Here is a 19,078-nt window from a genome sequence, read left to right on the forward strand (position 1 = left end):
TTGTTATTTGCAAAAGCAAAATTAACTCAGACTTTGTGGTTTTCAGTCAAGAGGTTTCACCTTTTACTTCAAAGTGTTACATTTGTACAGAAAAGAGTGGGAGACACACAACAAAAGGTCTGGTTGACTTTCCACCACAGGATATTCACCTGTACATGATACAAACTCTATACTAACGCACCAGGAGACACAGTATTTCATATATTATATAGAAACTTACAGTACCTTATAATAATGGTCATGGTACATGAGTACTCCTAGGTGTTTGACAATGGATGTTCATAGGTCATTTCAGGTGTGAAAAGGGTTTGTGAGATTGGAAGAGAGCGGGTGGGTTTTCTTTTTAGGGTAGATGTCCTGTTTCTCCAGTTTCATCATGCTTACAGTACCTTCCTTGCCTCCTCTTCAAGCTTAGTGCTAACAGATCTGTTTCTTCTCTCTATTCCCAGGATGTACAGTACATCCTCGTAATACTGCTTCAAACAACACATGTAGATAAAAAGAGGAGAGACAGAGAGACATGATTTCAGTCAAACAAAGTCAATGGATGTTTTGATTGTGAGCTTTTGTTATAGCACCTTTATGTGTCTAAGACCAGGGTTAAGTGTTTTGTTATTTTCTGTAGACGTCCTTGACAACTGGTCTCGAGTAGACAGTTAATGAAACTTGCTCCCCCCAAGATTCATCAATAAACTCATGAGCACCAGCCCCCTTGATGTTTATTCATAGCATGGGCAAGAGGAAAGCATGATCCAAGGCAGACAGATAAACAGTATGGCCAGTGTCCCTTTTGATGAACGTCACGGTCATAGAGAACGTCCCCGTGATCCGTGTTTATAGGAATGAGATCATCATCAAAAGGTGACTTTTAATAGTATGGTCTTATCATGAAATGCAGCTAGTTTAAACCTTCTTTCCATTAGGAAGATTATTGACCACATGAGACAGCTTATAAATAATTCTATCAGCTTGTTTTTTTTGCTTCAGTATGATGTATACACAATCAATGAAACCCCTCCAAAGTAGTTTCACCAACAGAGATACACATACATTTTATTTTTGTGCTAACTTATGAGGCATTTACATATTTCATTCATTTCGACTAATCATTCCCATCTATAGCCTTTTGTTTTCTTTCTCATTCTCTTTTTTTGTACAGCACGCCTCCCAGATGTCCTTCAGCTTATGTGTGTTTATGATACCCTCTAGAGGAACATTAACAACATCGCAAGAATAAACTGTTGTATCTGATGTCCTTATCGGTCCATGCCATCCCTGCGGATTACTGTTTGAATTGGAGAGGTGTTGATTTTATGTCCGGGTTTTGAAGCCACATCATCCCAGAACAACATCACCACAAACTGTTTCTCACGGAATCATCAAGGCCTCTGATACAAATGAAACAGAAAGTAAACATCAGTATCTTCATCATGTTATTGTGTCCACCCCCTGCAAGTTACTTCATACAGGTGAATAAGGAGAATCAAAATAAACTGAAAGTAGAGCATGTGTAAAAAGAGTTGTATTATATTGTGCCGTATGATGTATTAGATTATTATGGTATGTGAAATAAAGAAAAATATGTACCATAGATATCAATTCAGTCACAATCTTCCAAAATAACTCAAACCTGCACCCTTTCGTTCTGTCACGTAGCACCCAGTGTTTCATCCCTGCCATATCATTTCATTGTTGAATCTTGAGTTATTCCACTGAGGCAAACAGCCGGGCCACCACACTGATGAGAGCCGACACCTCAGATACGAAGACTTCCTTTCATGTCATGAAGTGACACACAGTTTCACAGTTTGTGAAACTACATGCTGTGCTTCTGATAAGGAGTGAGTGAATTCAGCTGTAACTCAAGCTAAGTGACAGTCCAGCAAGTCTAAATGGTTTTTAAGAGTTGGGACTACAACTGTGAAAAAATCAGAAAGCATCTCCATCGCTATAATTAATAAACAGATACTGTATTATACAGAATGTTCTTATTCTTAAGTCTTATGGTACCATTGCTCTACTGCCTGCTTCTCTCTAGTGCAACTTTGTACGTTTTTGTCGTTATTCAGCCTGTCCACTTCACTACAACTACAACACACTTTAGCCACATTGAGCAATTATGAAAAGAGGAACCTTTGTGTTGCCGAAAATAGGTCAACTGAAGTCTGACACAGGTCAGCTGTTGTGATGTAGCCACCCTTAGCTAAATCATTTTGTCATAGTTATTCTTATTCTTCAAAGAGTATAATACAATTAAATAAGAAAGCGCTCTAAATGTAAATAAGGAAATAAAGGTCCAGTAAAGGAAATTACTCAATATCTCAATACCTCATATGGCACAGCAGAAAAAAGTTTAATTTAGATGTGAATGTGGTTAAAGTTGGGGCACATTTACTGTAAGATCATCTGACAGTTGCTCCATATGTGCTTCACTGTGTTTCTTTTCCAGCTCAACCTCCTCTGTTTAAATTAGTAGACACATTTAAAGAGATGAGTTCTACTGTAACTGCAGTGAAAAGTCCAATACTTCAAGTGTTACCTTAACACTATAAAGTTTAGAGACATCAGCCGAGCAGTAGCTGTAACTAATAATATCACATTGAAGAGGAAGCTGGTTGACCACTCATCGGCGTAACACACCCATCAGCACAACTTCCTGCTTGTGTATCTGTGTGTGTCTGTTTGTGGTTTCGTCAGGGAGGCACAGAGAGAGAGAGAGAGAGAGAGAGTAGGTGGATTGGGTGGGAAATGTTTTTGACAGTCACTAACAGTGACAAAAATTGCAGCTGACAGCAGCAGAGAGCAGAGTAATGGAGCCACAACAGATTAAAGAGGGATATTTGGTGAAAAAGGTAAGAATAACTCCAAGAAAATACTATCTGCTTCCTCGCATTGCATTTACAGAGCTTGAACGTGTTTTTCACAAATCTAACACTAACAATATTGTAACAGAATTGACAACTTTCTGATTGGTTCTGCAACAAAAAGTAGATACATTCTGAATTGACATCTACATGAAAAAATACTTAAGAAAAGTGTGTGTCAAAGGATGTGGAATTGCAGAACGTATTGGATTTCTAAAAGGTTTGTTATAAAAGTACAATTTTTGAGTTTGTGAACCAAGAGGAGATGCAAGTGCACCAGTCACCCAAACTGTGACAAAAATAAATAAACATCTGGACTGGACAAACAGCACTGGTAAAAAGGAACATTCCAAATCAAACCAGCACCTAGTGGAACAAATGTGCATGTTACATGAAAGTTGCTGCATAATATGCAACTACACACTTCTGTTCCACAGTTGCAACAAAAATACAACTTCCTGCTTCTGTCCAGAACCAAGAGTAAAACAAGAAATGTGTTTTGTAGGTTGTGTTTCACCATTTATTCGACATAAAACAGATTTATACTTGGAGAGAATGCTGTGACCTGAAACAAATGCTGTCTCTTTTCAATATGCCATGAATATACTGTGAAATCCCCGAACACATAACAAAACAAATTCCATTTCATGAACAACAGGGAAGAGACATATAAACAGTGTGTTTGCCCAAAATCAACACATAAGCCATATCCTACACTTAAACTGAAACTTATTTCAAATAAGAAAGTAATGTGAGAATGTGCTAGTTTCACACCTCAAACCCACGCACGTACGTTTTTCTAGATCGAGCCAAGTGTGACTTTTGGCTTTCTACACACCTAACATGCCAACCAAAGGAACATTTATAAACTGTATTTTAATCAATGTGTGTGCTTATTGTGTGTGTACACAACTTATTTTTTTTTACCCCATATGTTCCTTTCATGTTGTCCTTATTTGTAAAGCACTTTGTAAACTCTGTTTCACTGTGCATGTACAGTAACTAAATCTCTCTTGTTTGATGATGATTGAGATATCATGGCTGATGTGTTTTATTTTATGAATAATCTGATGACACTGTGCCATAAATAGCCACAGCTGTGCGTAATGGTCATGCCTAAAGATGGCTAAGGCATAGTCAGAGAACCTTTCTTCTTCATGGACTGAGTGGTGGAGCCACACAAATATTATGCAAACAGTTGATTAACAGCGCGTCTATGTCCATTCATCACATATTGTGGGAGTGTCAATAAAAATACAATCAAACACTGTGCTCAAGGCAAGAAGTGGGTAAAACTAAAAACCTATCCAGCAGTAAAGGCTCACAATGATGGACAAGTGCCTTGTCCTCTTCAATTGTTGATTTAATTTCTGTAAATCAAAAAAACATTCAGGATAAGGACATTAAAGGATAAGGCTTGTAATAATCTACATTTTTCTTATTGTCAACAATGAATTGATCTGACTAATAACTGTTGTCTGGTTAGTCAGACCCTGGTATACAGTGGCTCATTCTTCTTTGCCAAAGATCTCCATTGTAGTCCAAAAACTGTCCACACTGCTGCACTTGGTGACAAGTTGTGTCAGGGTGAACATGGGCTCTGTAGTTTATTTTACACTGTCCTGCTGAGCACCAAATGTGCAGTAATCCACAGTTGAAAATAGTCCCTAACATATGCGTTATTTACTCCTGTTTAAGTATTGTTTGCTAGAAACTACAGTGCCCAGCTGATTTAGTACTAGTAAGTCTAATGTTTAATGAAAATATATTTGTGAATAGTTTTCAAAGTGGTGCGTCTCCCATGGGAACAAATCAGTTTGCTGTGTGCTGGGTAGGGAGCTCAGAAAGTATTGAGAGATGAAAAGTCCAGATTGGTGTTGACACCTGGGGGAGTGGAAATCAGATATATGCATGCATGCACAATTTAATGGCATACACATGGCTTTACAAATCTGTGTTGCATAAAAAGAGTTTACTGTGCACAATGTCTGAAAGAAAATATGAATGGTACAGTGGTACATGAATGACAAGATTGAGGACTACAGCTGTCCAGAAGGCAAACGCTAATATTCCTACACTATACTGTTACATATTTCTGATATATTACTTATCCTCTACATGGTTGAATTTGGTGAGAACAGCCCCAATTCTGCACTCTGCTTGAAGGCATGTGTTTCACAGCAGATATATTTTGGGAAGACTTCTAACACAAGTTATGAAACTTTAAATGTTATACTTTCTCAAAAGCCTGCCTCGCTGGAAAAAGGCACGGGCTAAACAACCTGCTTCTGTTCCCTGAGGGAGTGAAGGAAGCCGCAGACACTGCAAGCTCAACAGAGCATGATAGTTAGTTCAAAACCAAACCAAGCGAAATGGAACATGGAACATGTACAGTATAAACAAATAGTTCCTGAGAAGGGTTGATTTATCTTCCCCATATGTATTACCAGAATGCCTAACTAGATTCATTTCTGCATTGTCATGTAGCTGGTGAATGGTGCCTGATCACGAAAGAGCTGTCTGCTTTCATTTTTAAAGGCTGTATGTGAGTGAGTGTGTGTGAGACAACACACAAAGCAAAGGGAATATTTATAGAGGCAAATTCATGTCAAACTAAAACTTAATTTGGTATTTTTCACGTTACATCATCTGAACATAAAGTTAATTCTCTTGTTTTATGTGAAACTTTCTTACCTTTGAACTGGTGACCTTCAAAGCCATGCACTCCACCTCGGATTTGAAGGTCACTGTGATTTACGGTGCTATTCCTGATGGTTATATTTGGACAAGGGAGAAGATGAGGAGGATATCAGACATGAGAATCTTTAGTGATGACAAAGACATGTTAGAATAGGTGTAAATTAAAATATTCAGTTAATGTACAACATGCCCTCTGTAACAACTACAACTCCTCGACCAATACTTTTGCACTTTTGCTCAAGGCGGCCAGTTGTCACCTGTCTTATTGATCTTCAGGGTACAGTGCTAAACTCCTGGAAGGCAGTGTGGGTGGTGCTGTCAGAAGATGGGGTGGAATTCTATAAAAAGAAAACAGACCGCTCTCCGAAAGGAATGATTCCATTAAAGGGAGCCACTCTCGTCAGTCCTTGCCAGGATTTCGGCAAGAGGGCGGTAAGAAAATGACAAGCATACCTGCTGAAATATTAGTCACAGTGTTCAAGACTACAGTTAATGTTTAGGAATTAAAACACTGAATTTGAAGAATCGATTCATTTGAGCAAATTAAGTAATTTCTTCCAAATTAGCAGCTGTGTTTGTTGTTGATTTCCCTCATATGAAAGGGGAAACAGAAAGTATAACAGAGACTGACTGATAATGCTCCATTTAGTTGGTTTTCAAGATTACTACAGAGAAGAAGCAGGATCACTTCTTCCAAGCCTCACATGTGGAGGAGAGAGAGTGTTGGGTCAAGGACATCAAGAGAGCCATTACCTGCCTACAGGGGGGACGAAAGTTTGCCAGGAAGTCCACAAGACGCTCCATTCGCCTACCTGACACAATCAACCTGACGTATGTTCTGTAAAGTCTTCTTGATGGTGGAAACAATCATTTGACAAGATCAATGCATGGATTCATTGTATACTCAGAATTGACCTTTAGCCCACTCCCCTTTGTAACTGTTGTACACTTGTCAATGACTAAACATTTCCAGTGATCTGTCCCCATTCTCACTGTAAACTACGTATGTGCCGTGCGAGAATGGGGACAGATCACTGGAAATGTTTAGTCATTTTTTGACACAATGGGTCTTTCATTTTAGACAGAGGCAGACAAAAGCAGGCTTCTAGCACTCGACTATCGATATTGTCACTGTCACTGGCAGATTTTATCGGCTGTAGCTTGCTTGCTAATTAAGCCACCGGTAACTCTGTGAGTTAATTGAAAACTCACTGTGGCTGACTAGAAACATGGAAAGGGGTCTTAAATATGTACTTGACGGCTACACACATGATATTATGCTAAAAGACTGAGGCTAAAGCATACAGGTTCCAGACAATAAGTCAGCATCATCACCATTACAAGTGTTATCAAGAAAAATGTAAGATCAGAATGTTATTTCATTCCAACATAACCTGGTTTGGATTAGTTTATTATAGGAAATGATACATGGACAAGAAACAGATGTTTTACTTTTAAAGTTGCAAGAGAAAAGGCTTTGAGGATGAGGACTAACTGATGTCATGTGTGAGAGCAGATAAACACACTATTTGATCCATTCCTTACAATTTTGCTCTTGTACTTTTGGTTTGGGAAACGCCAAAAAAGAGACACTAACTTCCAAAGTATTTGTTCACCACTGTGGGCTCTTACAAGTAGAGCCCCATGCTCACCTGCCAGTCACTGGGGTTTAGTGAATTGCTTGTGCTTAGTGATAGAATGATAAATGGCAAGACATGACGACAGTGTCTACGTTGTGTTTTCTCAGTGAGCTGTACACACTGATGAAAGACCAAGACGATGGAGTAAAAGAGTTAAGACTGGAGCAGGAGAATCGAGTCTTCAACCACTGCTTCGCTGGTACTGTTGGCTTGATTTTATTAATTTATTTTATTTTATTATTGATGTTGTAGGTGTGGAAGAAGTTTTTTTATTTCTAATCTTCTAACAGTCCCATAATTTTTTGCTCCTTCTCTACTTTTGCACAGGTGCGACAGCGGTAGAGTGGCTGATTTCAAAGGAGAAAGCAAGAAATAGGCCTGAGGCCCTCATGTTAGCAACAGGGCTCCTGAATGAGGGTTTTCTCCAGCCTGCTGGTGACCTGTCAAAAGAAGGAGCAGAGAGTGGAGAGCAAACAGCCTTCTTAGACCAGACAAACGCTCTTTATTACTTTGTAAGTTCAACTGAGTGTTTAAAAACTACTATGTAACAAATCATGTGTATCTGTATGTCTTTTTCCAGCTAGGCAAATGTTGGCACATAGTCAGTTTCAATACGATTAACTAAGATTATTTACGTATTTACGTATGGTGTGTGTGTGCTTTGTGGCAGGCAGACAGTGGGTTCTTCTGTGAAGGCTACTCCAGTGATGAAGATGTGCTTGTGAAGGAAGAATTCAGAGGAAACATCATAAAACAGGGCTGTTTACTTAAACAGGTGAGAGCAAGAAAAAGTGTCACTGTGTTTTTGTTGCACTGCATACCTTTACAATGTTGATTTATAAGGTGTAAACACTATAATAACAAGAACCTCTTGCAAAAGTGCAAAACATCACACTTTTCACAAGTATCTGATTCATGATATAATATTCACGAACATGTAGATATAAATAACACACAGCAATGTTGTGATGGAAAGTGAAAACTTCCTCTGTTATTACAATAAGCCAAGTAACTTGTCACATGATGTGAAAGAGGAAGTCTCCATCACATTTGCTTGACACCAATGCCATGTTTTCTTTTTCGTACTGTTCAGCTAATCAGATAAAGCATGCTGTGTTATTTTATCACAGGGACATAGGAGAAAAAACTGGAAGGTGCGAAAGTTCATACTGAGGGATGATCCTGCTTATTTGCATTATTATGATCCTACAAAGGTAAATGTACTTACTTACTAAGCTGAAATAAGAGTTTCTATTACTCACACAATCTTTCTTGTTCCAACTTTCTGCCTTGTTTTGTCTCCTTTCTTTGTGTCAGGGGGATGACCCTCTGGGCTCCATCCATCTCCGTGGGTCTGTGGTGACAGCTGTGGAGTATGTGCCCGATGGTGAGTGACACCATTGTCACAGGATACACACACCCTGTTGCTTCCCAACCGTGACACACTGTGACCAGGAAATATAATTGCTGTTTACTGTCAGTAGTTTCTCTTCAACTCATCCCTTTTAACTGGTTTTCCACATCTCTTGCCGGTTTCAGCCAAAAAACATGACATTGATGGCAACCTCTTTGAGATCATCACCTCAGATGAGACTCACTACTTCCTCCAAGCTGCTACGGGCGAAGAAAGAAAGGAGTGGATCAAAGCAATACAGGCAGTGTCAAAAAGTGGAAAATAACAGGAGCAGTGGAGCAAGTGTGGAATATCTTGATTTTAAAATCCCACATTTCAAACGTCTATAATTACATTACAGTGTGTCGGCTAAGTGAATTTTTATCATAATGTAGTGCTGAGTCACTCTAGACTAACTGGCAAGTTTCACTCCTCTATACACTATCAAACTAATGTCACAATGTTTTTGTGCAGTAACTAATTAAAGAGAAATAAAAGTTAAACTGTCTAAATTTAACAGTGTAATGTTTTATCACCATATTTTGGTATGCAAACGATGTCACAACATTGTCACAACTTTACATTCTAAGTAATATATGGGAACAACAGCTAATAGCACAATGGTAATTACACATTTAATAACCTGATAATATTTTGGTAATGACCATGACAATATTTTGGTAGTATCAGAGTTTCTTTTCTATAAAAAGGCAATATTACAGCAAAAACACGAGAGGAATACTGGGAAAGCGTCTTACATTTGAATGGGAACAGAAATCTGTTATATCATGGTAATAACAGGTTAATAATAAGTTCATCAGTTTGCGATAATCTGGTTATTTCAGGCTAAAGGTCTATCATTGTAAAATCAGATTAGCTTTTCATTAGGGTAACATGGTCAATAATAATAAATAAATAAAATGATAAATAATGATAATAAAAGTACTAATACTAGTAATAATACTCTCACTAAATAGTTACAATAATTGTAGGAATGGCTTAATGATGTTTTGTCCCATTATTACCTTGAAACTTTGTAATGCTATTATAGAATGAAACCTCCTTATCATTGCCACAAGCTACTTCCTTTGTAAGTACAATGTTATTACCCCAGTACTGCCCTGTTGTGCTCAAGACATTAACCCTTATTATCGTATGAGTGCTACTGTTATATCTTTTCATGACTTTAAGAGAACTCACTAACCAGACAAATGGACTAATATTACTGTAACTAGTTTTCATAGAAGTCATTATGGCAGCTATTGTTTCAGAGGACTGATCTGTGATCATCTTCAAATATACACGATATACAATTGTTCAGAATTATGTAGCTGTTGCATCTTTTAATTTTCAAAAAGTCAGCACTTAAAAACCGTCTGTTTGAATATAAAAGGAAGTTTGACAGTTAAAAAGTGGTGACAAGGAAAGAGGCATTCTGTGTTTTTGGTTCAAGACTTCTGTTCTGCCCAATGTAGTTTTTTCTGATTCCCTCCTTGTTCACTTGTCTTTCAAAAGTTTGAGCTATCATACAAGCACACTCAGTTCCTGAGCATGAACTCAGCGTGAATCATATCTCGCCTTCACGGTTCAGTGTCACCCTGTGGCTGACAGGCGGCTGCATCTGTGAGAGAATTTATCAGTGACAAAAATGACTGACTTGAGCTACAGTATGATTATATTAAAACACTTCTGTCAAGTAGCTGTTTAAAGGGATGACAACTGAAGTGAAGATAATTAAAGGCCAACTTCCAGTTTATTACAACTTGGGGCTTATTTCCATAGTTTTGACCATATATTGGTCATATTGGTATATCTATTGGTGGTTACAATATTATATTTATCAAAAGATTTGCTGAGATCATGAAATATAGGTCAGACAGGCAAAGAAATACATGCACTCAGACAATCACACAGGTTTTAAAGAAACTCCCAGGATAGCCACACATATTTGGAGGAGAAAACAATGCCAAATGGTAAAACTGTTGACTAAATTATCACAGTTTACCTGGTTCACCTTTGACCGAGTGTACTTGCCGAAGTAGTATGCAGTTTTCCGGTGTAACAAGTCAAATGTATTATATCAGGATAAGATAAGTTGTATCATCTTGTTCTCATTAGGGATTATTAATGACATTTCAGGTGCACTCTCTTTCGGTACCTCTAGATCAAGTTGTTTAGATAATCTGATTAAACTGTTGGCTTGATTACAGCCTCTCTGATTGTCTGACTGCTCATTTGTCTTGCCACCAAATTACTTTGGTGACTATAATGTGATCCTAACTGAAAAGAATGATGTGTGTGATGAAACTATGAACACAAGACCCAAGTTTTAATAAACCAGGATCATCCTTTAATTTCACTTTGATTTGATCAAACACCTCTTTTGCAGATGTTAACCTTTTTGTCACCTTTTACCAATACGCTGTTTGCTCCAACAAGGCATATTGAATCTTGGAAACATTGTCCTTTTTCTGTGGCGATACCCATGGGCACAAATCACCCACTGGCTTGCTTACACAGCTGTGTTATTTTCTCTGGCAGCTCTACAGTGCAGCCCAGACAGAGGGCAGAGACATGTAATTCTTGATTCAAAAAAGGTTTTCTCAATTAGTGATATAAATGTTTGATGGAAGGGAACTATAATGGCTGCATTAATGTTGATAACCATATGTGCGTGTACATGCAAAACTAACTAACTTGTCTGGTAAATGTAGATTCTTTGTAAATGTTCAAATTATTGTATTTTTAGAAGAGTAGACATAATAAGCTATGGATTCCACTGCTGCCTTTTTGGTCCCGTTTTGACACTGATTCATTATTTTGTGGCTGTACAAGCACATACATCATTGTGTCTGCCTGTGTGTGTGTGTGTGTGTGTGTGTGTGTGTGCGTGTGTGTGTGTGTGTGTGTGTGTGTGTGTGTGTTTTACTACTACTTAACACAGGAGGGCACTATATATCAACCCAAGACTTTTCCTGTGAGTCATAGCAAAGTGGAATCCTGCCTTCAATCGTTATTGGTCAATTTACTATACTTACAAAACATGGTGAAAAGTAGGTGAAATCTCAACACCCTGTGGTCAGTCTCTCACGTATAGCCTCAGAGCTTGTTATATTATGTCCTCCTTAATGAAAAACAAGTACAAACGTCACTCATAGGTCTATGAATAATATGTGAGCAAGCATATGATACAGTACAGTAAATTAACAATTTAAGAGTCTCATCCATATTCTCATCAGCTTGTAGTTTGCATTTTAACTTGATGAAAACTATATGAAGATACAATACAGATGAATGTGTGGTGTAGAAAGGTAAAGCTGAAGATGTACCGTATAAAGTGCACGTGTGGGGGGGTTGATGTTTTTACAAAATGATTTTAAGGATTTTTAAAGTCCGCGAAGAAAGAAAGTGTGAAAAGACTGAGGGAGAAAGAGCAGAATCTAAAAAACTTCCCCCACTCAATAAATCAATAGACAGAAACACAGGAAAACACTCTTTTCTAAAATGTGGATACTCTCTTCTCTCTTTTGGCACTCCAAACATTATGCCAACACTACACTACCAAAAATCAGAGGGGAAAAAATTTGAAATGTAATGCTGTAATGTGAATTTTAATGCAGCTGATCACACAACACAGTTGTTGTCTCTGACATGTTTCTGCCGTCAACTGCACACATTTAAAATGGAGTCTTGCTCAATAGCTAGCATTAACTGATTGTCAATAATGTATATTATATTCATGTAGTTGTTTGACAACAGAAGCAAAAAGACGTGTTAATGACAAACACTTCTACTGTGTTATCGACACATGGAAATATCATAATACAACACAAAACATCAAGTGATCACACAGTCTAAATTGACAGAATGGAGTTTTACCCTGCTGAGACTAAGCTGAGACCAGTCATGTTTTTCAAAACACTTTGTTCTTTAAGCCACATGTCATAGTGGAAGATAGTGGCAATGCACAATTTGAGGAAGTAGACTTTTCTATTAGTGTAAAATTGACTGTTTAGTCTGTTTGGCATGTGAACAACACTTTTAAGTTAATCTGCATTCACATGAAGATGGCACCAATGACAACAGACAGCTTCTGACTCACCCCTGAATTTGGCCAAACTGATATTTTGAGAGCCCTTTTTTGACGAGCATGGAACACAGTTTATCTCACCTTCGACTGGTGACTCCCCAAGAGGAGTCTTTTACAAGAGTCTGCTCTCAAATAACTTGAGAACTTGTCCTTTCTGGTAGCACTTTATAATACAGCCCACAATTTCCTGCGTAAGTTCCCGCAATTTACGATGTAACTTCCCTAAATGTACGGTGTAATTTTGTCCTATGAATCAATACATATAAAATACTTTCCGGTTTTTACTGGTACTTAAATGTAGGTACTGCAGAACAAGCAAGTAACAATTATGAATTTTAGAGGAAAGGAGAAATAAATTATACTGTAAGTATTTATGTAGGGAGCCTGTGGGGTATACTACTGGTAAACAGAGCTGAACGGGTGACAATACACAATGACATCCTGCTGTACCTAATAATAATAATAATATATAATTATGATAGCCTATAGCATAACATTATACAGTAGGCTATATAATTCAGCATGTGCATCTCAAAGCATACACAGGCTCACAGGATTAATATATGTAGCCCATGCTAGAGACGCAAACAAATGTGATTCGAAATCTGGTTACACAATTCAGAAAAAGCATGTAAAGCTGAAATGCACTCACTAAGATAAAACTTTTTTGTTCATCATGGAAAGATATATTCAGGGCTCAAAAGTGGTCATATATACAAAACAAAATCTAATATATGTAATAAATGCTCCCAGTGTTTTCATTCAATTTCACAGAATAGGTTGTCTAACATGATTACACATTATAATTCGCCATGTGAAGAGTATATGACGTGCTGTGACATGCATAATGAGACACTACTTTGTCTTTGATGAAACAAAGATTCAAGATTTGAACCTGAGCTGTGGTTCAAACATTGTATCCCACTGATAACAAGCCCAACAATCCACAAAGGCTTCAATGGGAATTTGGAACAAAAGGTCATCTGTTGGATACACAGGTTTAACTCCTCAGCAGGGCCTCCATCCCTGCTGAGGAGGGGTCACTGAATGGTTACATGAAAGTGATGTGAATCATATGCCATGGCCTTCACAGTCAAAAGATCTCCACCTAATTAAACACCCGTAGGAGATTTTGGACAGTGTTCTCCACCACCATTATCAAAACACCAAATGAGGGAATATATTTTGAAAGAATAGTGTTCCTCCAGTCAGGGCTGGCCCGTAAAACAGGTAGATCGGCCCATTGTTTTTTCTCTTAAGCAACACTGGGCTGGCCCAATCACATCCCCCTTCCCTTTGGGCTCAGCGCCTTCATTAAACAGCGCATGCACATCAGCGCAAAAAAGACGGATAATAATCACAGCGCAAGGGGAGGAGCGCAGAGAAATTGTGGGCCAATTAAATGGAGAGCAACAGCTGGAAGGAGGAGAGGTGGCTGACCATGGCCACTGCCAGGCAAAGGAGCAGGAGGAGAGTGTAGTTGAAGCGGTTAGCAGAGAGTAGTATGCAGTTAAACAGGGACTCAGTGAGGGCGCAGGGAGGTAGTGTGTGTGCCGTGATGACAATGATGAATGATGATTAATTCATTGATTATGGTAATAAGATAAGATAACATAATTGCAACACGATCACCAGCTACTGCTGTTGCTCACTCACTCAGTCAGCCACACTCAGTGTTTTTGTAGCATTGCTCCCTAAAGCTGTCACACCTTCGGCTGACTATTCTAACGTTAACTAGCTAACGTTAGCGTTGGCTAAGCAGTGAGTGACTCAGTTCCCTTGAACTGAGTCACTCCAGATGCATGAATAGGCTGTATAATAGGTTACATCTGTAACTCTACTGTTACTAAGATGTATGCCTGCTTATGTATTAGCCTATGACAGGGAAAAGAAATTGTTTTCATTTCCAACAACAGGCAACAAAGTGGTCCTACGTTTATTTTGAGGTATGTGGTAACTATTATGATATGTATGATATGGACCACTGACATTACTATCTCTGGGGTAACTGCCTGTACATTTTTGACTTAGTGAGTATACAATGCATGCAACTTTTACTTTTATCATTTTAATGAAAAAACATTGTACAGTGGATTTAAGATTGTTTACTTGAGTATGGATATTGTGTACTCCACAGCCAGCTCTGATCACCAGGGAGTCAGTCAAGAGTGAGTGAGTACGTTGGTCCACTTGTCCACAGCACTTACTACTCAGCTTTGCAGTGGTTTGGGGGAATAATACAGTATACATATTTAAGGGGACTGCAAGGATGGTGTACTGGTGGGTGGTGTTCAACCGATTGTGGGGGGCTGCTCTGGGTCAAAAATGCCAGGGCCGATTTTTTGTCCCAGTCCAGCCCTGCCTCCGTTAGAGTTTAAGAGACCTGCACTGACGTCACATTAGAAGAGCAAGAGTGGTGAGACCCAACCATACAGTTTACTTTATGTGCGGGCTTTATGGTCTCTGCTGGAAAACCAAAGTACTATAGCACTAAGTGGCTTAAATCTTGGGTGCACATTCTGTTTGACATTATTAGTGACCTTTTCTATTTTAGACAAAGAAAAGGAGAGACGAGGGAGGATTGCAGTGGCAGAAAGGCGCAGCAAAAGCAGAGGTAGACGTGAGACGAGTGGAAGAAGGAAAGTTCAGCCATTCCTAAAAGAAAAGTTCAGATTAATGACAGGCCAGTTTGCCCGCCTGAAGGTCTGGGTGTGGTCAATATTACAAATTCAATACACCTTAAAAAGCCAGTCGAAGATGAGACTGACAATTGTTTAAATTTCAATACATCTTTTTATTCAGTTTACACACATGCACACACACACACACACACACACACACACACACACACACACACACATGCATTTATTGAATGTTGGTCATAATGACTAACTTTAATTCACATCAATTCCCCATCCAAATCAATAATCTAAGATTATGTAAGTCATTAGGCATGCCAATTGGAGCAACTTATTCAGTACTTTCATGTAGCAACAGCTGTCTGCAACAGCTATTAATTATAAATATAATAATTCCTCAGATGAGAATGGATTATTTCAAAGACTGACCCTCTTCCTACACATACTGTGGATGAATGGATTTTCCTAGGCTGGATCCATTAACTGGTGATGCAAGGAGCATGGTAGCTTTGTCAAAGCTTCATCACACTCACTGCATGCTTGACGCTGATATTCTCCATACAATTCATCAGCTCCCTCCGTTCTTTATAAGTGAACAGATAAATGCATGACATATGCATTCTGTTTTTTTAATTGTGTTCATTTGGTGTCTCTATGGACCTATGATTATCACAAAGAAAATTGAACATAGAAGCTCTTCTGGTGATACATTTAAATGATTAAATAAAATATAGTTTGCCCTATTAGATGTGCTTTCTGGACTTGGAGAAGCCTCATAACCCCCAGAATGTCTTGGTACTGTGGGATTATGGTGCCAGGGTCACATGTAATCCATCCAGTCTTTACATAACCAGTCAGAGCTGTGAGGGCATTGGGGTTATTTTACTGGATTGTCTTTGTGAAGAGGGAGCTGACACTGACCATGATTTAACTATCAATCCTCACCTAAAGTCAGCTTTATGTAGTAATAGTAAGAAGCCAAGGAGGAGCTGGAGGACATAACTGGGTTGGCTATTTGGACTTACCTTGCCTTGCCTGCTGCCACCATGACCTGTATATGGATAGGCTATAAACTACAATGAATGGACAGATTTTATCAGATTTTGTGCAATTATATTGTTTGGACAAACAAAATATGGTGACTGCAGCGGCATCGCAAATAGCTTCTACTACGATGTCAAAGGCATTTCCATCATACCACCATCAACAGTGTCTATTACTGTGTCTTAGATGCATTTTTTGCTGAAATATGCCTGAAAAGCTAAAATTGTCTCGGCACTTGATGAAACATAATAAAATTACACTAAAACTAGACTAACATGAACAATAATCAAATTACTACAATGCAACTAAAACAAATGTGTTTTTGTCCAAAACAAAGACTAAAGCCAATGCCAAATAAGTTGCTAAAATAAACCCTGTACTGCCTGTTAAAGGTGTATTAGGGTGATGGTTGTGGAGGAATTATGGACTGAAAATGGACTCGTTGAAGCCTATACGCTCTACTTAGATTTACTTTTGTGAGAAGAAATCTTTCCTCCATTTATATGATAACATCTGTCCTAGTCCACCTTCACCATTCATTCTCAAATACATCAGGAGTCTTCACACAGATCTCCCTGACAGCTCTGTAGGGAATAATAGCCTTTTTGAAACAAAGTCCACCTGATGTTACCAATTCATGAAACTACTCATGGTGAGAAAAGCCTTTTCCATCTTTGCAAATTTCAACCTGACATTCACCATTTCAAGTCCTAAATCTAAAATACAAAATAGCTTGTTTGTCAGTGCTGCAATGTTAACACTACTTTCACCTTTCTCAACTGGGAGCGGATGGCCATTATTGTAAGAGGTCCCTTGTCAGGAAAATGGAAACATGCTGTTGCTTAAAGAGTTTGAACAAAAGACCAAAGTAATGTCCTTTGAGCTGTCATGTTTCATTGTACAACAAATAAAGAGGACAAGAGGTCACAAGTTGCTTCAAATAATTAACACAATTTGTCATTTCAAAGGTCATGCTGGGAGGTATTTCAGTGTGAAATATTTACTTTCCACACAGTAAAGAAATGTCCAGGAGAGTCTGACAGGATGAAGTCGCCTCTTTTCACCTCAGTTCACCTCAAAGTGAGAATTTCCATGATTTGTTTTATATCGCAACAATTTGGTCCCTGTACCAACGTCTAGATTTAAAGTCAGATTAATAACCAATTAAAATATACCTGTAATGTGTGTGAATGCTTTTCAGCATTTCTGATTAGTGTTGTTTTAAGTTTGGTTAGATGATACTTATGCATTATTTTGTATTCAAATGTTTATATTTCATTTGAGCTACATGGATATTTAAACCACTCATGGCAGCACTCCAGTGTGCCTTCTCACCAAGCCACAGAAAGGAGTTTTCTCTTTATTTTCCTTTTTTCTCTTATACCTGGGGTGAAGGAGAAGCTATTTCCGAAGCCAGCAAACCAGAACACTTGATTTCCATTATTCTGTCCAGGTCACAACAAATGACCAGTGCAATACAGCATAACGTGCCAAGAGATATGAGAGTAATACAACAGGAAAACGATTACATACTTCATAATACAACTGATTATTACTATTTAATATTTCATTTTACAGTTTTTTTCCGTGATATATTAGATCACAATGTAGGTCAAAGTAAAGTTTTAAGATCTTTGTTGACAGGATAAGTATCATTGACAGTAACAGCAGATTAAATGTTCTGTTTTCTGGCTCTAACTGGTGTCTTCCTCATGTTTTTTGTGTTACATCAATGCCGTAACTTTTGCCTGTTGAAGGTTTGATAACTCCTCATGCCCAAAGCAATCGATCTCCTGTATTGTCACCGTCCCTTCATGTTTGACAATGAGCCTTCTGACCCATGCAGACAGTAACTGAAAGATGTGATTGACAAAGGTCTCAAAGCCCGCTGGTATCTGAGCTAGTGAAATTGTTATTGAAGGAAGGTCTTGGCAGGGCATTGATATGTGATGAGAAATTGTACAGTTTACCTTAGTTTACTTGTAGGCCCCCCTTCTCTTTCTCTACGATGTTCCAGAGTAAAATTTGGATCTTGACAGGCTGTCATCGCTAAGCTGATCCTGCCACACTAACAACTAATGACACAGTGGGATGGATGGTTTCCTGTTAATGCCTTTTGGGGATGAAGTCAAAAAGGATATATTGCTTTGTAGGATGTGATGATGCCTTAAAGATTAGAATGACATACATACACCACACTTAATTATGCCCTGTAACATTATCATGCTCAAATTAACATAAACATGTCCTTACAAAACTGTAAAGGGTCCATTTTCTGATAAACAAGAAAGATTTAAAATCGCTTTACACCACTTGTGTCAAAGGCAAGACAGAAAATGCTCATTAATTTCAAGGTATCCACAGCCAAGCTGAGAAGGTCTTACTGTTACTGTGCCCTTACAGCTCAGCTTTGCGAGTCATGTCAGTTTCATGATTGATGAAAAATTGAACCAATTAGAAAACAGCCAAGGCACTTAATAAATTTAGTTTTAAAGCAAGTCATTTTTTAAACAGATGATACGAGTTTGTATGTATAAAAGTTAAAAATATAATAATATATTGAAGTTAAATTGAGTTTTATGAGGGGCTCTTAGGGACATTATTCAGAATTGCCATGCATATACATGTACTTTTCCTCTCACATACACATATGAAACCAAACTCATTCACATACTATACTGAAAACCACAAGTACACAACTGAAACAC

At 38.2% G+C, this 19,078-nt stretch overlaps 1 protein-coding gene across 1 annotated transcript; it reads left to right on the forward strand.

Moving 5' to 3' along the window:
- Nucleotides 1-2,728: 2,728 nt before the first annotated feature.
- plek (pleckstrin) lies at nucleotides 2,729-9,114 on the forward strand. Its single transcript, XM_070916103.1, has 9 exons — nucleotides 2,729-2,852; nucleotides 5,841-5,996; nucleotides 6,214-6,395; nucleotides 7,312-7,403; nucleotides 7,532-7,716; nucleotides 7,875-7,979; nucleotides 8,335-8,418; nucleotides 8,522-8,591; nucleotides 8,744-9,114. The coding sequence occupies exons 1-9, from the start codon at nucleotides 2,811-2,813 to the stop codon at nucleotides 8,881-8,883; spliced, it is 1,056 nt and encodes a 351-aa protein (XP_070772204.1). The 5' UTR covers nucleotides 2,729-2,810; the 3' UTR covers nucleotides 8,884-9,114.
- The last annotated feature ends 9,964 nt before the right edge of the window (nucleotides 9,115-19,078 follow it).

This window comes from Enoplosus armatus, chromosome 12 (assembly GCF_043641665.1).
Source record: "Enoplosus armatus isolate fEnoArm2 chromosome 12, fEnoArm2.hap1, whole genome shotgun sequence".
Classification (NCBI taxonomy): Eukaryota; Metazoa; Chordata; class Actinopteri; order Centrarchiformes; family Enoplosidae; genus Enoplosus; species Enoplosus armatus.